Source organism: Typopeltis vanoorti, chromosome 21 (assembly GCF_054136105.1).
Source record: "Typopeltis vanoorti isolate ZY-2024b chromosome 21, IOZ_Tvanoo_1.0, whole genome shotgun sequence".
NCBI lineage: Eukaryota > Metazoa > Arthropoda > Arachnida > Uropygi > Thelyphonidae > Typopeltis > Typopeltis vanoorti.
Window position 1 is genome coordinate 100030304 of NC_143569.1, and position 24214 is coordinate 100054517.

Consider the following 24214-nt stretch of genomic DNA (forward strand, 5'->3'; position numbering starts at 1 on the left):
GGAGACTGAATGGGCAGTTCATTCACCACTGGCAGCCAATCAGAGATAGCTGGCCCAAGGCTATCACTAAGACTAAGTTAATCACCATGCAGTGAAGAGATGGATAACAAGTGCTGCCATCTTGTGCTCCCTAACCTTAACACAATATTTTAATGTCTGAAAATAATGTGGGTTTGATGGTCAATTTTCTTGAGTTTAAGGAAAGAAAAACCTGCTTGTCCATGCCAGAGATTGACTAACTTGGGAATCGGTTGAAAAAAGGATAAGAAAATTTTCCTCTAGTCGCCGACTAGACTTGAACCCAAGTCTTCATTTGTGAGGTCAAGCACTGTGGAGTGCAAATGCCACTTCCACTGAGCTACACAGGCTCCTCTGCAATATTCTAAGCACCTCTATTTCCTCAACCTCTCTATTCTCTCATCAGTCAATGTCATATCATTGCATCGTCATCACTTAGACTGTATACCTTTGCAAAATGCTCATTCAAACTCATCTATTTGGTTTGCTTTATTACTGTTTGATTACTGTTATCTGATGCTATGACCTATGTTATGATCACTGTTATCTGATGCTATGGAGGTGACATGAGGTTCCAGCATGCTGGAACCTCAAGTTACCTCTATTACATGCTAGCTCAGGTAATTATCTCTCAGCAGCTGTATAAATTCCACTTCCTTCTCTCCCTACTTGATCATTCCTCTTTCCAATCCTATCCTATCCTTCTCATCCATCCCTTAGGATGGATTGAGTCCCCCTAATGAGGGGCTTATGAAGGGATGAAGATAGCTCATCACTCCTCTGCTGCATCCCCTAAGGGCAAGCATTCATGACTGTAAATCCATGTGTGTTCATGGGGTTTGACAGCTCTGGAGGACAAAAAAATCTGAGTTTCTGGGTGAAAAAAAAAAAAACCCTACCTCCGTATGAGACCGGCTAACTCACCCTTCATAGAAAAAGACCAGATAAAGGTTCCTCACATCGTAGATGGGAATCAAACACAGGTCTTTCTGACCAAAGGGCTTCGTCTATACTGACTGAACTACGGAGGCTCTTTCTAATCAATGTTCACATAATAATTACTCAATCTGCACTCATGGCATAATTTGCCAAAATGCATTTAATCTACATCCTCCCTTATACTCCCTGGATTACCGCAGCAACCAATTATGCATTTCATCCTGTTGCCTCTATCACCAAATAGCCTCAAATGGACTGACCTCTTCATATCTGTCCTCCTGATATGCTATATACTCTATTCTTTTTGGCCTCAATTCCTCTGCTATCATTAGCAAAAGTCCTTTCCCATCTGTTCTTTTTCCTTCTATCCTCTCTGAAGATACTATATCCTTCACATTGCATTCTTATACCATCCTCAGTTTACCTTTAGTAGACTGAGGATGGTATCAGTCCTTTTCCACCTGTTAACTAAATGTAACCACCCCCATGCACACAAACATACACACATTCCTTCAATATGGAATTCTCCTCATAGGGAGCATTCCATAGACTTGTAACCATCTGATCACTCAACTCAGGATCTCCACCAGCTCAACATCCTCAAGAAACCCAGGTGACCAAACCTCCAAATCCCTAACTTAATTAATTCCTGCAAATTAGTACCATCAATGTAATCTTTCATCTCAATATCCATATCCTTATATTTTGAAACCTTAAATCAATAACCATTATTTTTTGTTCATATTGATAATTTATTTAAATCATCCTGAAGAATGTCTATCAACCCACTTTTGTATCTCATCTCTTGCTAACCTCTCCAATACTTTGCCTACGACACCAGACATACAGATTAGTTCTATAATTTGTAGCCTTATCACCACATTTGTGAATTAGAACAATTTTACCTTCCTTTTCCATTCCTTTGGGACTTGCTATAACTAAGACTCTTGTTAAACAGGTAAGCCAAAACTAACTAACTCCTTGGAACCTTCCCTTAAGATGCATGGTGATATATCATCAAGTCCTACTGCCTTATTGATATATAGCTAACTTAACTCCTCACATACCTCTTACTCCCTCACCATTAAGTCTTCTCATTTCATTCTCTCTATACTTTAGCTTTTGATTTCACATTGAGTATGAAATATCCTAATGACCTGCTCATTGAATATCTCGACTATGTCCTCTGCAGCAGTTACCAATCTCCTACTTTTCTCCATTACTATCATCTTATCATAATCATTCTTCTTAATACTTGCCACATATTGAATAATCTCCTGAGAATTCTTCTTGATTTGCTAATTTCTGCTCATACTGCACTTTTGCTGTTCCTACCAACTAAGTCACTCTCCTGGCCTGCTCCTTATACTCTTCATGCAATTGATTATTATCATTATTAATTTTGTGTTCGCTCAAAAAACCTTCTTCTTTCAGATTTCATGCTTAAGCACCACATTCATCCATTTTACACCTATCTTATTCAGCCTTTTGACCTTCAGAATACATTCACAGATTTATGCTGTTAAGTATTTCCTTGTCAGTCCCCAAGCATCATTTATTGATGAGGGAAATAAATTAAAACACTATGTTTATTTTCGAAGTAAAACTTTAATGCCAACATTCTAAAATGTTATTTTTTTTGCTTTTCTGTTTAGCAAAATCGATGACATTGGTGAAGTCTATTTCATAGTAATGTAGGTAATTCTTAATCAATTTTATTTAGAAAAACTCCTCTCACAACTAGCAACACTTACAGCAATTGTGAGGAAAATTCACAATAGTATTAAAATATTTGGAAACGAGTTCTCCAGACTGTATTTTAGAATTAACTGCAAAAGTTCAAAATGGTTTTCAAAGTGCCGCCCTTGACGGATCACCCCCCCCCCTCTACCCATGCCTCTGACTGTCAGTTAAATGTTACAAAGTGAAAGTTATCAAATTGGTAGGCAACAATATACACTTGATGGAGAAATTTTTGAGGAAATTGATGAGACAAAAGACCTTGGATTGGTGGTGGACAAAGATATGAAGTTCAGAGGTCATAATGCACAATTTGTGAAGTAGTCACATCAGACAATGGCAATAATTTGAAGGACCTTAACATGCAGAAATAAAGAGGTTCTTGTTCCATTGTATAAGGCCTTGATTGGGCCACGGATTATTGTGCACATATTAGGATCCCTGGTTTTCATTATGATCATGATATATTGGAAAGAGTCCAGAGAAGACTGACTAAGGTGATAACTGGTCTTTAAAAGGTGGGCTATGAAGACAGATTGATGGAATGCAGTTTTCAAAGCCTTGTGAATAGGAGGAAGAGAGAGAGAGAGGATATGATTGTGACATCTTGCTAAAGGGTTATTACCAGGTTAATATTAAAGAAATTTTTCATAGAATGGGAAAGGGAGGTAGAACAAGGGGAACAGTCTTGGTAGCTCTATATGGAGGAAGTTCTTTTCATGGAGAGAGTGGTTGCCGAGTGGAATGCATTATCTGACATTGTGGAGAATTCAGATACATTGAATGAGCATGGTTTTGATGAGCTTTGTTTGTAACAGTGTGAGTCCCTTCTGTGATGAGTCTTTTGATTCCATGGAGTCTGGGTGTTAATAATAATAATGTCCATACCACCTTTATCAACTACTGATCTCCCATTCCTTTTTACTCCATTGGGAGCACAGGGCTTCAACTAACTGAATATCTCTGCTTAAATTATTTTCAATATAATTAATATACAAATTCTGTAGTGGCCCTTGTATAGAGCCTTGAAGCACTCCACTAGTCATCCTCATATTTTCCTAAATTCTATTCCACTATATACTACTCTCTGGTGTCTGTTTGTCAACCATCCATAATACCAGTTTCATATCCATTCCCATTTGTTTCTATTGTGAGTAGGTTCCCCTACAATTAATTTATATCTTTCATGCTATTTTCATCATACTATTTTTGGTCTTCATTATTGAGTTCATTACTAAATAATTATTATTATTATTATTATTATTCCGGGCAACTCCAAGGAGTCGACAGACTCATCGAGGGAGGCCCTAACATCATGTCAAGAACAAGTATTCGACATTCACACAGTATCTATCATACCTTGCCTTGAATTAATTCACGGTCGTAGCACCCACCACAGACTCTAGCAGCTTATTCCACTCATTCACCACTCTCCAAGTAAAAAACCTAGCTCTAACACCCTTGTTAACCACATTCTTGCCCAGCTTCCAAGCATGGCCCCTAGTCCTCCCACCACCGGTCCTATTTTCAAAAATATCTTCTGGATTAATCTTATAGTAACCCTTCAGTAATTTCAATGTCTCAATCATATCACCCCTTTTCCACCTATCGACCAATTTTTGCAACCCACAAATCTTCAACTTATTCTCATAAGGTAATATTCTCATAAATAATAGAATATAAGACAAAAATCCTTGAAATAACTAATTTGAAAGTTCTACTATAATGGCAATCATTTTTTCCCTCCAAGAATATTTATAGATATGTCTTCTAGTCAGTATTCCTTCTAAAATAAATTTTAATGAGTAAATAATTAATTCTTAGCCTTACAGGCTAGTTTTACAGGGGCTGCTCAATTTCACTAAGGTTTGCTGCTATAACTAATGCCTTTTTTGGCATTAGTTATAGCAGCAGTTATAGCAGGGAGGAGAGAGAGAGAGGGGATGGACAGTCTCATAATCTCCCTGATGAATCAAGTTTTTCAGTTTGTATCACTATCACAGTCAGACGATAACATTCATATCAAAACATTATGTTATCATTAAAAGAAGAACTAGAGACTATCAAGAAAACCATCATTCAAAAGGCCATAATATTAATATTAGTTTTCCTCCTATTCTGATGAGGTGAATAAAGAATTATAATCCTATATGTCAAAAAAATGATTTCAGAGAAAGAATTGGCAAGTCAAGCCAGCAAACCTGCATAGCACTTTCTACCTAGTCTATCTACAAACTAGCTTTTGTTTATTATCCTTAAAATATGTACTAGATCCATTATCATGCACAACAATTTGCAAGATCCTATGCTCATCTCCCATTTAGACAGACCAGCAGATCAACTGCAGTATGCATTGCTGAATGAATACAAAGATTATATATGCTATTTTTGAAACTAGAGAAGTCTGCTCTTGCAGACGATGCAGCTCAAATTAGTTACAGATGTAGAGAGAGAGAGAGAGAGGTTCTTCATAAATGCAGATTTTTATTTGAAAAACTGTTCAAAGCTGCAAGATTTTACTCCATAGGCTTAATCATAGTAATGAATGTCTGAAATTCACCATTTTGGGAGGTCATTTTTCTGAATTAATTCATGCATTTTTATTTTGTTTTTAATGATGCTAATAGTACCAGTGTTTCTCACATGTATCCTGTTGACTGATATGCATATAATAATATGCTCATTTCACTTAAAATTAAATACTACTGACTTTGATACTACACTCTCATTATTTATTATCACCACACCTCTATAGAGAAATGTCTCATCAACAGTGATTATCAAATTATGCCCATGCCGAAATATCTTTCACTGTTTCTGTACTCACCCATCATTAACGAAGTAAAAAACTTGCTTCTCATTCCTGCCACTTGCTCATACACTCCTTATATAAATTTCAGGAATGTCCTCTTTTTTGTTCCATTCTTAGTTCTCTTTCTATTCTATGAAAAATCTCTTCTACGTTAAATGATACTGATATGTCACCAACTTATTTCTCAATCATGTAAATCCTCACCCCCCTTGTTCCTTTACCTTCTATCCACAAGGCTTTGTAAATGGTATTCTCTCAATCTGTCTTCACACCCATCATTCCAGAAACTTGATATCACTTTAGTTACTCTTCTCTAGAGCCTAACCAAAATCTCCTCATGTCCAAGAAGACAATGTGCTAATTTACATATATGAGCTACTTGCACAGATTTCATATTTGTGCAAGTAGCTCATATGTAACTAAATCAAGGCCTCATTTATACAGTGAAACTACAACCATTTCACTTCCACATGCCAATGTCCTCCTCATTAATGCTATAATCTATTGTGTTCTTTTCAATTCTAAATTTCAGGCACTTGTCTAAGATCACCTTATGATGATGACTGACACCTTTATGTTCATCTTATTCAATATAATCCTACCAGTTATGCACAGGATTCCATCCTTTCCTTCCAAACTGAAAGCTTTATACTATACAACAGTGAATGCATAATCCCATGCATGTGACCACAAGCTAATCTATTGAAATCCTCCTGAAGAACCATTAACATCTATTTCACTCGTCATAGATCTCTCCAGCTTCACATTCCTGTAAAGAACTGCTTATATCCATTTACACATCTCATCTCATTAAAATAGACTTTTCTAAAATAGACTTCTGTATCATGATATAGGAATACAGATAACTAGAATACTCTGATTCTATGCACAACTTGCTGAGACATAACAGATTTCCAACTACCTACCCGATTCAACTAATCTATTATCCAACCTCAATCATCCCAACTTTAAATACCAACTTGTTATGTAGCAATTTTTTAAAATCCTCTGGCAAAATTTGAATATATTACTATTTATATGTTATTTATATATATCTAGTCCTTTAGCCTACCAATGGTAGGCTAAAGGATTAGAGGCAACAGGTTTACGATTTCATAGGTGGGATTTGCATTACAATACACAAGGTACTGGAAAAGAAGGAATGGATGAACTCTGTTGCCTAATACTGATTGTCACTCTGTTGTAATATGCAAGTAAATTGCAAAAACTGTCCTTAAAAAACTTATGCAAACTCTCATAGAGAATCCCACTGTTATCAACAGATAATAAAAAAGATGAGATAGATGCAATGAGTGAGATCGCACGATTGAGCAAAGCGATACATAGGGCAAAGCGTAAGCTGGAGCATATGCACAAATGTCTACCGACTGTACCAGAAAATAAAAAAAAGTATGATAGGAAAAATAAGAGTATGATTGTGAATGTAAACAAAATGAAGGAGCGAGTGCTGTATGGAGATTCATTAGTACGAGCTGTGATGGTAGAGAATTTGACAAAATCATACCAACCTGGTGTGACCATTAAGGACATAAGTGAGTCTATTAGGGAGCAAAAGCAAAGGGTGAAACAAATGACAGTGGTGGCAGGTATGAATAATTTAAAAGGAGATAAAATGGAAATGATAGAGGATTTGAAGGAATTGTTTGAGGTAGCAAAAGAGAAGAGTGAGAGAGTTAGGATGATTAGTCTTTTGCCACAGTATGACAGTGAAGAATTTAGAAGGAGGACCATAATTGCAAATGACTTTATGCGTGGGTTATGCAGGATGAGTGGTGTGGAATTTGTGGACGTGTGGAGTGAGTTCGATGGGCAAAAGGATCTATATAAGATGGATGGCTTGCATTTGAATGGATATGGTGTAAGGAGACTTGAAAAAGTGTTGCTGAATGTAGTGGATGTGCAAAATCAGGGAAACTAGATTTATCAAGGGGGGGGGGGGTAGATATGCAGACCTTAGGGAGGCAGTTGAGTGTATGAATGAGTATAATATGCCTGAGCGAATAAGGAGGACAAATCAGAATGGGATAGTTAGTATAAGGCATCAAGGTGGGGATGGGCCTAATGGGGGTTAACCCCCAACCCCACCTTGATGCCTTATAACATCATGACAGACTGAAGATGATATATGAAACATGCCAGACTGAAGATGATATAGCTAGTGGGATTGAATGTGAGGGATATAGTGTGTTCAGGAATGACAGGGAGAATAAAATGGGGGAAGGAGTATTATTGATGATAGCGGAAGAGCTGCAGCCAAGGAGAATAGAAGTTGAATTGCAGGATAGAGAAAAGAGCACATATGAGGCCATTTGGTGTGAGATTGAGGCTAGCAGAACAAAATATACAATTGGGTGCTGCTATAGACCAGGTTATGGAAAAGATGGTGGAGACAGTATCCACAAGCAAATAGAAGAAATGAGTGGAAGGAGGGTAATTATTATGGATTTCAACTATGGTCGTATCGATTGGAGTGAGGAGAGGACACACGGGAGGAAGGAATTGGATTTTATGCGGTTATTAAGGGATGACTATCTGCGACAGCATGTAATGGAAAATACTAGGGATCAGAGAGTGCTTGACCTAGTAATTGCATCTGAGGATTTGGCTGTAACAAATATGACCACACTGCCACCAATTGGTGAGAGTGATCATAGGGTCTAGACTTGGGAGGTGGCTAAAGGTGTGAAATTTACAATTAAGACAGGGTACATGTGGAATTATAGGGCTGGTAAGTATGACAAGCTTAGGAGTTTGATTGGTTCAGTGCCATGGCATGTAAAGCTGCAAGGACTGGATATTGATAGTTCATGGGAGGCGGTTAAGAAGTGTCTGCAGGAGGCAATGGCTGACTGTATACCTAGATTCCGAATGATAAATCAAGTAGGAATTAAATGGATGAATCACTATTAAGCTTGAGCTGCAAAAAAAGAAACAACTGTGGAGGGAATTTAAGGAGAAAGGTGACCTGCAGGCACATGAACGGTATAAAGCCCAGGCCAGAAAGGTAACAAGTGTGGTAAGAAAAGAAAAGCGGATTATGAAAGAACATTAGCCATGCAGGCTAAAGAGAATCCCAAATAGTTTTTCGATATGTTGCAAGTAAAAGAAAAAATGTATACGGCAGATTGATTTTAAAGAAAGCCAATGGTAGGGAGATAACCAAATAAGTTGATATAGTAGCATTACTGAGTGAGCACTTTGCAAAAGTATATCATCTAGGTGGTGACATTGCAGAAATGGAAGAACCAACAGCTTATACGGGAATTGCAGTGAATGAAGTCTATTACAAAACCTCAATGTCAATTCATCTGCGGGATTGGATGGTATACCAGCTCATGTCGTACGAGAAGCAGCTGAAGAATTGTCAGTGCCTTTGACCATTTTGCTTAATTTGAGTCTCGGGTCTGGGTTAGTCCCAAGGGGGTGGAAAGAGGAGAAAATAGTTCCACTGCATAAAAGAGGTTCCAAGACAGCTGTTGAAAATTACTGGCCGATCAGCATATCAGGAATTGTTGTCAAGGTCTTGGAAAAAATAGTCAAGAGAAAAATACAAGATTGGATAGATGAAAATGGGATACTGTATGAGGAACAGCATGGTTTTGTGAAGGATAGATCAGGCCTCAGTAACTTGCTCATATTCTATAACACAGTGTAATGGGTTTACAGTGATTCTACTGGACCTTGCTAAAGCCTTTGATAGGATACCACATGGAATTCTAATCAGTAAACTGCAGAATATGAGAATGGATAGGAGGGCGGTTGATGGAGAGATACCAGAGAGTGGTTTATTCAGGAGTAGAGTCCAAAAGACGGCCTGTGACCAGTGGTGTGCTGCAGGGTTCTGTTCTTGGACCACTACTGTTTAATTTGTTCATTAACGATATATGGAAGGATCTGAGAGGAACTGTGCATCTGTTTGTGAATGATGCAAAGTTAGGTAGAGCAATAGTGAATGCTCAGGATGTCAAAATTTTGCAGGATGATTTGTATAATTTGGAGGACTGGGCTAGGAGAATGGATGCCAGTTTAATGTGGAAAAATGTAAGGTTTTGCATTTTGGGGTGAAAAGATTAGCAGCAGTATATCACATTGGTGGAACTGTACTCCAGGAGATTAATGAGGCCAGGGATTTGGGAGTGTTGGTGGATAGGGAATTGAAGTTTGAGGGGCACATTGCAAAAGTGACAAAATCAGCTCATCAAATCACTTGGTTTCTGAAAAACACTTTAACAAGCAGAGACAAACAAGTTATTGTTCCTCTGTATCAAGCCTTGATAAGACCCCATCTGGACTACAGTGCCCAGATATGGGCGCCAGGATTTTTTCTCAATGGGGAGAGGTGGCGAGAATCCAGAGACGAGTGACCAAGATAATAGCAGGACTATGGAATGAACCTTATGAGAACAGGCCAAAGATTTGTGGGCTGCAGAAATTGGTTGATAGGTGGAAAAGGGGTGATATGATTGAGACATTTAATTTACTGAAGTGTTTCTATAAGATTAATTCAGAAGATTTTTTTGGAGAATAGGACTGGTAGTGGGAGGACTATGGGCCATCCATGGAAGCTTGGTAAGAGTGTGGTTAGCAAAGGTGTTAGAGCTAGGTTTTTTACTTGGAGAGTGGTAAATGAGTGGAATAAGCTGCCAGAGTTTGTTGTGGGTGCCATGACTGTAAATGAGTTCAAGGTGAAGTATGATATATACTGTTTGAATGTCGAATAGTTGTTCTTGACATGATGTTGGGCCTCCCTCGATGAGTCCTGGAGCTGCCCATAACAATAATAATAATAACATAATGTTGGACCCTATTCTTCACCAAACTGTCTTTGATACCTTAACCACAACTTAACCCCATAACAAATAATAATCATACAGTATCTGATTATCATTTATACATTTCAAACTAGTTATTCTACCTGTTGTTAATTGTGTAATTTGAATATGGTTTCTGAAACAAGACCAAAATATTGGTCAAAGTAAAGGAATTCTTTATATCTATCTACTTAAATCAATTTTTATCATGATTCTTTATGGGTTTTTTTTTTTTTTTTTTTTGCTGTATTTCATAATCACTATAATAATAAATTTAGTTTAATCCTTTATCCAGGTGTGAGCAAACAAAGTTTGCACCTGAAACTAAATTTATTATAGTCTAACCAAGTGAAAAATAAACTTTCAACATATTTCACTAAATCCAGAGTAATTTAATAAGAAGGTGGCACACCGTTTGGCAACTCCTATAGGTGGAGATGACCTTGCTAATGCTTCTGCCTGGTATCTCCAATCAGGCCTGGCTCCCACTGAAGAGACCTCAATAAAGGTTGAAACCAGTCTGGGTAGTGGCCCTTCTCTTAATGCATAACATTATACATATCTGCAAGGAGATGTGTTTTGCATTATGGGAGATATTGAGATAGGAGTGTTGTGATCTTGCTCCACCTTTGCAATGCGTTGCCCAGAGTTGTACCACCTTACCCCAGTCCTGAAGATACTTTCAGACACAAACTTTGTTTGCTCACACTTGGATAAAGGATTAAATTTATTATAGTCTAACCAAGTGAAAAATAAACTTTCAACACTATCACTGTAATCACTGGCATAACTTATATGGTCTTTAGAACAAATGTAAATAGTTCTTCCATACCAGTTTAAAGGCCTTTGACTCTTTAGCCCATTGATATGTTGTAGGGTTCTTTAACTTTTCATAATGAGGAGTGAGATCCCATAGAATCAGTTGCCCATTATAGCATCCTCCTGCAAGCAAATTGGGATTGGATGGATTGAACTTTATAGCCAAAATATCATCTGGAGCTTCCAAAATTAACTATATAAGAAATGAATAGAGAGAATATATGACAATCATTACCAAACAAAAAAAAATTTCTATGGTTATTTGCTATATTAAATAAAAACTTTTATTCTTATATAATTTAATTTCAAGAAAATTGTGATATAACAGCTTTCATTAGTACTATATTTCATTATGCATTACTTAACATTTTATATACAGAAATATAAATATCCTAGAAATGATGTATATACAAATTAGGATTAGGTGCTAATTTCATCTCTAAGCATGAGACCACTGTCTTGCTTACCAGAGGCCTGAAATGATTTGAAACTTTTTTTGAAAAATTCCATGTTGAGTCTCTAGAGAAATATATCAGCATTATATGAAAAATAAATAAAAATATGAAAAATCCTTAACTTGCCCACAGTAATGTTCAATGGAGTTACACTTTTCACTGGTGGGAGTGACATAAAAAAATTAAACAGTGATTCAAGCATATGTAACATGCCATAGCACTTATTTTATTCTTTTATCTATTTACTTATTATTTTTTTTTCAGTTCAAAAGAAATTAAATTCTACGAGGATTGCATAAGGTTCTGAATTTTATTTCCTTCAGTTAGACTTTATGATGTGTCTGTTAGTTAACAGCACTTGAAATTTGTGGCCTAAGGTAGCCTAAGTCAGACTCAAACATATAATGTTTATAAGTAGTCATTACCACTTGATTATACACAGCTGATCTATTTTGTTTTCAATGACATAACTTATTGTTATCATGGAAATATGGAAGCTTTACATCCCATGGTGTCTTGAACCAATATAAAATTACGATTTCTTTATATACAGATAAGATTTCAAATTAAAAAATTTTGAATTAAGCTTTGCTGTTATCATTAAAAAATTGATTTTTAGTGCTTTTGCTTTTAACCATTTTTCTAATTACCTTAAGCAATTTCTAATGGTAATCTCCATACACAAAAAGTAGTTCGACATGTCATACATGATAAATGGATGGGCTGAAAGCTGAGAAGAAAGAAGAAACTTGTTAACACTGGATTTGGAGATCTGTAAATTGGACTCTAGGAAATGCAAAAGAGGGGAATATATAAAAAATGAATAAAGAGGAAGAATAATTTGTTCTGTAAATTTTGAGTTGAACTCTGAAGGACTGTTCAATAGTTGCTGAACATCTTTTAATAGAATGAGCAGAGAGTGGGAAAACTATTGAGGTTAATTCTAATGATATCGGTTGGTCAACTATAGGTTGACCAACCGACATCTCATGTATGGGCCAAACAACAAGCTAAATATCTGAATATCTCTATGAAAGAGACTGGAGTGATTTGGTGAGAGATGTGTCATTAATAAACATAACTGCTCTCTCCTGTACTGAGTCAAGATTTTCAGGAAGTTCTTTTAGTGGTACCATCCAAAATGCTTGTTTTGGGTTTTTTTTTATGGTGCATTAGCAACTAAGGCTAATGCACCACAACAAGCCAAGTCTAAGGTCTAAGGTTAAAAGTACATACATACACAGACATGTATATAATAAGGAATAAATGCATAATATAAAAAACTTTGTATATATAAGAACATTCAATATATTGCATAAAGGAAAAACTTTAAAAAATAATACTGGATTAAAGTATTTCTATATGCTTTTGCATAAGTTAAATTTCTTTTTCCATAAATTTAACACAACGTATATTAAAAGAGCTAGATAAAATTTCCTTGAGCATATGAGGTTCAGAGAGATTATTAAAAGTACTTGTATAATGAGCATACTAATTAGCAAAATGAGGATAGTCAATTAAAATGTGAATGAGAACTATGGTACAAATAAGCAGGACATCATTCATCCCTCAGTATGAAGGAGTGTGTAAGATGATTACGACCTATGCAGAGCTGAGCAATAACAGCTTCATCTTTAGAGTCATGCATAGGCTTGATTGCCATAACTTAATTCCAGTTTCTATTTCATGCTATTTGCCATTGGGATATTAATTTTTGTGTCATGGTCTGTCTGCAATTGGTATTGGGGGACAAGCAAGTGATAATCTCTTAAGGACAAGATGACTTAACTGCAGTGTCAACAGCCTTGTTTCCTTTCATTACAAGATGGAGTGGGATACAATGCAGGAGACTGTTGAAAAGAAGCCTCCTAATCTAATATAACAGAAGAGAGGACTGGATGTCGGTGGTACACCAAATCTTTTATGCATGTAAAGAACCTAGTGAATCTGCATAAATGATCCATGTTTGGGAGTATTTTTGTTTGATGTAGTTAATTGCTATGACATATAGCTCAGAAAAATAGTTGCTATATTACCTGAATTAAATATTATGCTATCTGAAAAAGTAGCAGTAGGCCCACTAAAACTTCTGATTTTGAGCCATTTTTCTGAGTAATCCCTGATATTTAAAACATTGAGAAGGTTCCCCAAAATATAAGTTTAAGTACCGTTCTAGGAAATAATAATTATAATGGAAATACCCTTTTTAACAGAACTGAATACAAACAGGAATTTTAAACATAAGTGCCATTTGAACCATGTTAAATCAAAATATGCCATAGAGAAATAGAATTGCTTTTGTTTTCTAAACCATGTACTTCAAAACGGTGTAAAAAAACGCTGTGTAAAAAGAGAATTAGCTGTACTTTCTTTTTCCAGATTTCATGCTTGAGCTCCACATTCATCCATTTTACACCTACCTTATTCAGCCTTTTGGAATACATTCACACACTGATGCTGTTATGTATTTCTTTCTCAGTTCCCATGCAGCATTTATTTCCTTACCACCCAACTCCTTGTTCCATGTTATAGCTCCAAGCTATCTCCTAAGCTTGTCATAATCACCAGCCTTGTAACTCCACATATATCCTTTCCTCACAAAAGTCTGCACATGACTAGCCACAACACAGATGATTACTTCATTATCACTTTCACCAACTGGAGGAAAGTGTGAAACCCCTCTCATAATCACATCCTCTGGAGAAATGATTAGATTTGGAACTCTCAATCCCTGCGTGCCCTCCTTTACGTGCTGCCTGAGACAGTTATCTCTCAAGTACTTGAGAAATTCATTTTCCTTATTTCCAATTGCTCTCTCTTCATTCCAATCTATACTGCCATAATTAAAATCATTTATAATTACCCTTCCTTTGTTCACTAATCCCAGTTGTTTATACATTTGTTCATCACCGCCCTCCATGTTTCCAGGCCTATAACAACAGCCAACTAAATCCGTCTGCCTCTCAACCTCCACATTACACCACACTGCCTCATAACCATTGCCACTATTTCCCCCTTTCATGTCTACTTTATGTGGACTTAATTCCCCTGCTATCATCAGCAGCACTTCCTTCTTGCCCTTTCTATCCTCGCAAAAAATACTGTATCCTTCCATTTCTATTCCCGTTATATCATCTTCATTTAACCACGTTTCACTTATTCCAATGATTTGGGGGGGGGGAATAAACTCAATCACTGAAACTATTTCATCCACTTTATTTCTGATACTTCTGGCATTTGTAAACAAACACAGCAGTTAATTTTTAGTTCTATAGTTAGTCCTATCCATGCAATGTGTTCATTGTTATTTCCCCACCACACCTGCCCAATCATCTTTATCACCACTTACCACGTATATCTGCTCAGTCTCAACTTCCCCACCCACAGCACAATATGCTCCATCTTCATACACACATTCATGCCACTTTCAACATCCACTCTCCTTATGTTCTCTGTTCAACAACTGAGCTCCCTCCTCTTTCTCTGTTCCTTTTGCATTCCCGTTCTCTCTTCATCTCTCACACTACTACTGTTTCCACTGTACTTCCACACACTATACTTTCATCCAGCAACACTTTCTTTTGAAGTGAGGAGTGAGTACACTCACTCCTCACTTCAAACCAATTTAAATGCAACCCATCACGCCTGTATAATTTCATTCTTCCCTCAAACACATTGTCACACTGACATTGACTCAACACACTGACAACCTTTCCTACTACACTGTTATCTTTCACTCTTCTCAATAGTCTCCTGATGTTCATCCTCACATCCTCCTTATGTCCACTTAGATCATTCATCCCTATAATCATGACTAACTCTCTTTCTCATTTCTTCCTCATGTCCAATGCCTTAATTATCCTACTCATTTTCCCAGCGATTTGAGAAATTTGAGTTTCAAAAGGAATTATTTCCTTTGATTTCAAAAAATAATATACATGATATTAGTTGTTAAAAACGGTGCCCATTTAGTATAAAAGTAATTGAGATAAAATGCAAACACAACCTCAATACATGAAGAAAATTATCCACAAGTATTCTATAATGCATCTATTCACTTATTATTATTTTAGTGCCTCCATAGTACAGTTGAAAAATGACAGGGCATATGCCCTTAAGTGGAAATGACACCGATTCTTGTCTTTGACACTAATCTTTATGTGGACTTTTTATCTGAAGATGAGTTAGCTAGTCTTATATAAAAGTAGCAGGGTTTTTTCCTTCAAAACACTTGGATTTTTTTTTTATCTTTAAAACAGGTAAACAAGAGAAAACAGATAATTATCAGGCATAAATACTGTATAGGGTGATCTGCAGATGGTCGATTATTTGCATACAAGTTGGATAGTGAAGCATAGTATAGAATGATCTCCCATGATGAGTCCTGGACTTTGTGGATTTGTTATGCAATAATCATTATCATCATCATATACCTGATATCTATCTACCCTCAAAGAGTCTACAAAATACTATGATAGTAGTATATAATAATTTATATTATTAATGTAGTGTAATGACAGTCATGATAACATGTGAATTATAATAATTATAATATACAGTTTCAAATTCAAAGGAGAAAAATTCAGAGCTTCCTTTCTGTGCAAAGAATATAATGCAACTTGGAATTGTGAACTACTGGAAGAAATATATGAGGGCTTGGGCATAGACCTCCCCCTTTCTTCCTGCATGTATTATTATTATTATTATTATTTCGGGCAACTCCAAGGAGTCGACAGATCATCAAGGGAGGCCCTAACATCATGTCAAGAACAACTATTCGACATTCACACAGTATCTATCATACCTCGTCTTGAACTTATTCACGGTCATAGCACCCACAATAGACTCTGATAGCTTATTCCATTCATTTACCACTCTCCAAGTAAAAAAACTAGCTCTAACACCCTTGTTAACCAGATTCTTGCCCAGCTTCCATGTATGGCCCCTAATCCTCCCACCACCAGTCCTATTCTCAAAAATATCTTCTGGTTTAATCTTATAGAAACCCTTCAGTAATTTGAATGTCTCAATCATATCACCCCTTTTCCACCTATCAACCAATTTTTGCAACCCACAAATCTTCAATCTGTTCTCATAAGGTTCATTCCACAGACCTGCCACCGTCTTGATCACTCGTCTCTGGATCCTCTCCACTTCCTCCCCATCATAAAGAAATCCTGGCGCCCATATCTGGGCACAGTAGTCCAGATGGGGTCTTATCAGGACTCGATATAGAGGAACAATAACTTGTTTGTCTCTGCTTGTTAGAGTATTTTTCAGTCACCAAGTGATTTGATGAGCTGATTTAGCCACTTTTGCAATGTGCCCCTTAAACTTCAACTCCCTATCGACCAACACTCCCAAATCCCTGGCCTCAACTCCTGGAGTACAGTTCCACCAATATGATATACTGCTGCTAATCTTTTCACTCTGAAATGCATAACCTTACACTTTGCCACATTAAATTGACATCCATTTTCCATAGCTCAGTCCTCCAAGCTATCCAAATCATCCTGCAAAATTATGACATCCTGAGCACTCACAATTGCTCTACCCAACTTTGCATCATCAGCAAACAAGTGAACACTTCCTCTCAGGTATGGATAAAGACCTCCTCATTCATGCCCCTCATATCTTCATTTTTTAACTCATGAGTCATTCAAAGGTATAGTTGTAAAATGGTTTCTGCATGCCCGCATCAAGATAACACATGGGACTCTACTGTTAATAATCCTACTTGCTGCAAAAAACCAACAAAATCTCAGTGTTCCATTCAATATATATATAAAAAAAAACTTTTAGATTGACGTTGAAAGTTTTTTCACTTGGTTATACTATAAATTAAAGATGCCAAGAAATTATATTCTCAGTTTCATTCTTTATCCAAGTGTAAGCAAACAAAGTTTGTGCGTGAAGTCACTTCATGACTGGATTACTTATATATAGAGGCTAATGAGTTCATGTCAATTGCCTTTAGTAAGCTTAAGAATATAATTTCCTGCCGTCTTTAATTTATAGTATAACTAAGTGAAAAAACTTTCAACATCTGTCTCTAATCCAGAGTATTTTAGTAATAAGGTTGATATCTTTTAGCTACTCATATATGGAAATATGACTTGTACATTACTTCAACCTTGGTATCACTTCTGTGTCTGGTTCCCACTGATTACACCTCAATAAAGGTTGAAACTGGTCTGGGAAGTGGCATTATGGGAAGTGGCTCTTCCCATAATGCATAGCATTATACATGTCCGCAAGGATATGTGCATTGAATTATGGAATACTAAAGCAATTGATGTGAAATCATTAGCCTCTATATATAAGTAACCCAGTTGTGAAGTGACTTTATGCACAACCTTTGTTTGCTTACACTTGGATAAAAGATGAAACTGAGAATATAATATCTTGGCATCTTTAATTTATACTCTTAGATTGACTTTACTAACATGAGGGTCTTAATTCTAATATCACTATCAATATGTGTGCAAGCCTGATATGTATTCATCATGAACCACAACTGGCATCCTCTACAACACACATATCACCTCAACTTTCTTCATTACATCTTCAATGATGCCAATTGTAAGAAGGGCAAGACCTGTGCATCTGTCAGGTTTGACATACTATGCCAAAGGTTATCTGACTTGGAATCCCCTTTATATGATCTCCTTTAGCTCAACATTTCCTTCCTCATTTTGTTGTCTTCATTTGCTGCCACTACTGTTCTCCAAACTTCATGTGACCTATTTGACTACGGCTGTAACTGTCATAAAAGTGAAATAATCTTCCTTACTTCATTTTCTAATGAAGAGTCATAAAAAGTTTTCAACCAATGCTACTGCGTCCGGGGAAGCCGACGCGTCTGGGGCTGCAGTCCGGGCTCCTGATGATAAATATGCTACGAGGACTCATATTAACATTTTGCAACTCAATATCAACGGTACTCAGAGAAAAATGGATGAACTCAAATACATGCTTTATAAAAATAATATCCATATAGCCTGTCTACAAGAAACAAAACTAAATAAAAATTTGAACTTCAACATCAAAGGATACACAGTTCTTAGGAAGGATAGAGAAGAAAGAACAGGTGGCGGGCTTGCTATCCTTTTGAAGACCCCCGAAATCAAATTCAAAGAAATCACCCTAAATCAATATTTAAAAAATGACAGTTCAACGGAAGCTCAAGCTGTTGAAATACATCTACCAAACCATTCTATTTCAATCACAAACGTCTACCATCCTGATAATACAAATATTGATACAGACATCATTGAAAAGCTAAGCAAATCTCTAACTGATACAACCATTATACTTGGTGACCTAAATGCAAAAAGCCCAATGTGGGGCTCCCCCAATTTAGACGATAAAGGTCGACAACTGGAAGACCTCTTTACAGATTTGGAACTCACAACAATTAACAATGGACAGAGCACCTATCTTTCTAAAACTACGGGAACTGAATCTGCTATTGACATCACAGCCATTAATTATAGTATTGCATCAAGTGCAGAATGGAAAATTCTGGGAAATGCCATCAGTGACCACAGACCCATAATAACAACACTAAACTTCAAGATTGAACAAGAACAGCAAAACAAAAGGACGTGGAACTTCAGAAAAGCCGACTGGACAAGGTTTACTCAAACCTTGGAGAGCCTCTGTCAAGATGAACCTGTCTCTGGAAACCTCGACAGAAAATTACAAATCCTTACTTCACACATCAGTAAAGCTGCCAAAGCAACAATACCAAGAGGCCAGCGGAAAAATACCTGGATACCATACTGGAAAGATCACAATATTGATTCAATGATTACAGAAAGAGACAATATCAATGAACAATTCAGAATTAATAAAACTGATGATTACAGAAAGAAATTAATGGACATAACACACAAAATAGAGCAGGAAATTTGGAAGTGCAAACAAGAGAAATGGGCGGAACTTTGCAGTAACCTGGATCCAAGAAAAGACAGCCAACACTGGAACATTATTAGAATCCTAGACAATATCAAAAAAGAGAACCAACAGAAAACAAACTTCATCATAAATGCTGGGAAACAAGCTATTACAGATCAAGAAATTGCAAACACACTGGCAAAAACCTATTCACACAACTCTAAACTTCAGTATAACAGAGAGGACAAGCCCCTCAATAAACTCACAAGTAAAATGCTAAAACAAGCAAGAACATACCAAACTAATGACATCTTCTCCGAAGAATTTACACTAAGTGAACTAAATTCATCAATCGAGAAAACTGCACCTAATAAATCCCCTGGTAATGATCTTATCTTTGGTCATATGGTCAAACACCTTGGCAAAAATGCCAAAGAACAACTCCTGGACATTCTCAATACCTCTTGGCGAACAGGCAAACTTCCAAAAGAATGGAAAAAATCAGTTATTGTACCCATCCTGAAACCTGACAGAAATGCTGCAGAATGTCAAAGTTATAGACCTATCGCATTAACTAGCATACTTTGTAAAATTACTGAAAGAATCATACACTCCAGGCTTATGCACTGGCTGACAAAAAATAAGAAAATCAACTACTACCAAACTGCCTATAGAACTCGTCATTCGACAACAGATCAATTATTCCATTTCTGCTAAACAATAATAGACTCATTTCAGGAAAAACCAACAAAAAAGACAACTGCCATATTCCTTGATATGACTGCCGCTTTCGATCGTGTTTGGATCAAAAAATTAATAAAAACAATACATGATATTGGAATTAGAGGAAATGCTTTAATCTGGATTGCTGATTTCATCAGAGGAAGAAAGATCAATGCAGCAATATCAAAAGAGCAGAGAACCTGGGCTGGTGTTCCCCAGGGCTCAGTACTCAGTCCCTTACTATTCCTTCTATATGTCAATAATATTCATCCCTACCTTACAGAAGACACAAAAGTAACTTGCTATGCAGATGATATAGCCATCTGGCACATTAGTGCTAAAATCACAGAATCAGAGGAAATTCTAAACAAATCCATGCGAGGATTAGAAAAATGGTCAGACGAACTTAAACTCAAAATCAACCCAGACAAAACAAAACTAAGTACATTTAGTACAGACAGGAAAAACAGACATTCCTACAATCCCAAAGTCATGATCAATAACAAGCTAATTGAAAAAGTCACAAATCCAAAATACCTTAGTATTACGCTTGATCAGGAATTACATTTTGCACAACACATCTCTAACACTTCCAACAGAGCTCTAAAAAAATTAAATATACTGAAAAGGCTTTGTGGAACAAATTGGGGTGCAAAGCCAAAAATCCTCAAAACTACTTACACTACACTAATAAGGCCAATAATGGAATATGCAGCACCTATCTGGTCACCTTCGGCCTCATCGGTAAAGAAAAAACTAGAAAATACAAGCAAAAGCATCCAAGATTATCATTGGTGCAGTCTCATCCACTAACAACATCAGAGCCCAACAGGAATGTGGGCTTGACCTGCTGGAGGACAGACGAAAATTTGCCACCATAAAATTCATAAATAATATCAGAAGCTACCAAAGTGATCATATCTCCCTAAAAACTTATGAACATTGGAACCAAAATTGCAGACTTCACAGATCATCAACTTTACAATATGATGACACTATCAGGAAAGAAATAGGTCTTGATCAGCTAAATGTTCACATAAACAAAGAACCTCTATTTTCCAGTCCTTTACCTTCAAATACCTCCATAAATCTAATCCTTACCAAACTTTGTACAAAAAAAGAACCAAAAGAAATGCTTAAAGAAAAAGGCCTAAATACCATCAACCTTCTTTCATCCTCCAAACAGGTTATTTGTTATACCGATGGATCATCAGACACCAATATGATTAATGGAAGCGCTGGTGTTCTCCTTCTACTCCCGAAAGGTGAAAAACTTTCAATAAAAGTTGGATCTGGGAGAATTGCTTCCAATTTTACCAGCAAACTCTATGCAATAAATAAAGCACTAGAAGCCTACTTAAATCTATCATCATCTCAACAATCTGAAGGAATTATAATTTACAGTGACTCAAGATCAGCTATGGAGGCAATCAAAAATGGCAATACCAAGCTCACACAAGACATCCATAAACTCTTAAATCAACTAAAGTGTTTAGGTAAAAGTTGCATTTTACAATGGATTCCTGCTCATGTAGGCATTGATCACAACGAAGCAGCTGATAAATTAGCAAAAGAGGCCAGAGAACTCAACCAAGAAACTCATATGATAACTCTTGCTGATGCCAATGCACTAGCAAAAGCTAAACTAATTCCATTGAAATCAGTGATACAACATCAAATTCCCGAGATCAATGCTGACAGAAGGACCTCCACCACGATAGCAAGACTACGAACAGGACATTATAGAGGAATGAAGATCAATACAGATGATATGAGAACATATAGAAACTGCAACAACTGCCCCAATACTGAACTAACACCCACTCACATCTTTACCTGTCCAGCAATTACAGCAGCCTTGCAAGAAATAGATCCTAATCCTAAACAACAGCTCTATACAAACAAAATCACAGACATAGCCAAAGCAGTACAAGGAGCACACGGAAACATCTAAGACTCTTCAAAGGACAAGGCAACAACAACAATTGAGACTAGCCTCCCTTCTCCAATTTTACAAACCAAGTTGGTAAAGAAACTGAACTGTTTGTTACCAATAGTGGTTTAACACAAATTATTCAGCAACCCACAAGAATTCCAGATAGTTTTCATCATTATTCCAACGCCTTCAACCTGTTAGCTCCTTCTAAACACCCCAATGACGATAGCACTCCTCTTGGGAAGTCTGATCTAATCTTGTCGACATCTCCTTTTCTATGGATAATTCTTCTCAAATAATATAAAATTTAGTTTAATCCTTTATCCAAGTGTGAGCAAACAAAGTTTGCGCCTGAAAGTATCTTCAGGACTGGGGTAAGATAGTTTAACACTGGGCAACTTGTTGCAAAGGTGGAGCAAGCTAACATCACTCCTATCTCAGTATCTCCCACAAAGCAATAACACATCTCCTTGCGGATATGTATAATGTTATGCATTAAGGGAAGGGCCACTACCCAGACTAGTTTCGACCTTTATTGAGGTCTCTTCAGTGGGAGCCAGGCCCAGAGGTGGAGATACCAGGCAGAAGCATTAGCAAGGTCATCTCCACCTATAGGGGTTGCCAAAGGGTGTGCCACCTTTTTATTAAATTACTCTAGATTTAGAGAAAGATGTTGAAAGTTTATTTTTCACTTGGTTAGATTATAATAAATTTAGTTTCACACTTGGATAAAGGATTAAACTAAATTTACCTTACCCCAGTCTTGAAGATACTTTCAGGACTGGGGTAAGATAGTACAACTAATGCATCTGCCTGGTATCTCAAACTCTGAGCCTGGCTCCCACTGAAGAGACCTCAATAAAGGTCGAAACTAGTCTGGGTAGTGGACCTTCCCTTGCATAACATTATACATATCTGCAAGGAGATATGTTATTGCATTGTGGGAGATACTGAGATATTGCATTGTGGGAGATACTGAGAGAGTAGTGATGTCAGCTTGCTCCACCTTTGCAACGAGTTGCCCGGTGTTGTACTACCTACCCCAGTCCTGAAGATACTTTCAGGCGCAAACTTTGTTTGCTCACACTTGGATAAAGGATTAAACTAAATTTATTATAGTCTAACCAAGTGAAAAATAAACTTTCAAATTCTTCTCAAAGTTATTCTCAGCCTTGTATCCTGTGGCACTATAACAGTGGCAACAGGAATTACCTTTGGGATTTCTATAATTAATTTCCATGGTCTGATTATTGTTTGGGGGAGACCACACTCCTACCAGGCACGTCCCCCGGGTGGCGGATGGGAGAAACCCAAATGGGTTGCTCTGAATAAAGAATAAAGAGCCGTGGACCAAAGGATGTAGCAGAGGCATGGCAAGCTGGCTACATTATTATGCCAGTAACTTTCATGAGCAGGAGAAAGTCTACAAACCGAGATAGTGCTACTGCACATGGGACAACCGACGTGCCTACTCAAAAACCACATAGAGTAGGTGAGAAATCAGCAATGTGGTTAGCCAAGGATGTGAAACATGTAGTCACCCTCAACATAAGATCACTATACCGACCTGGAAAATTGAAATTAGTCCAGGAAAATTTAAAAAGACTGAAATGAAGTATTTTAGGTTTATCAGAGACACATTGGTGTGGAGATGGATTCATGGATTTACCAGAAGGAAGACTGTACTTCTCAGGAAGAAAAGATAACATACACAGAGAAGGAGTTGCATTATTAATTGAAAAGAAACTTACACACTCAGTAATTGAAATAAACCCAGTGTCTCCTAGAATAATAACAGCCAAACATCAAGCAAAAGAAAAAGGTCAAACAATTAAAATAATCCAAATATATGCACCAGACAGTAACCATTCAGAGGAAGAAATAGAAAATTTCTATGAAGAACTACAACAGGAAATAGATAATTCCAAAAATAGAGACCTCATGATAGTGATGGGAGATTTTAATTCTAAAATAGGACAGTTCACAGCAGACAAAAAAGATGGGATGGGGAAATTTGGATACGGAGAGCTTAACGACAGAG

General features: G+C 36.9%; 1 protein-coding gene across 1 annotated transcript in view; it reads right to left on the bottom strand.

Annotated features, from left to right (window-relative positions):
* The window catches only part of mmm (missing minor mitochondria), a 375927-nt gene that overhangs the window by 296131 nt on the left and 55582 nt on the right, over nucleotides 1–24214 (bottom strand). Inside the window, exon 4 of the mRNA XM_090411202.1 lies at nucleotides 11174–11353. Within this exon, the coding sequence (XP_090267328.1) occupies nucleotides 11174–11353 (180 nt within the window). The remainder of the gene's footprint in view (nucleotides 1–11173; nucleotides 11354–24214) is intronic.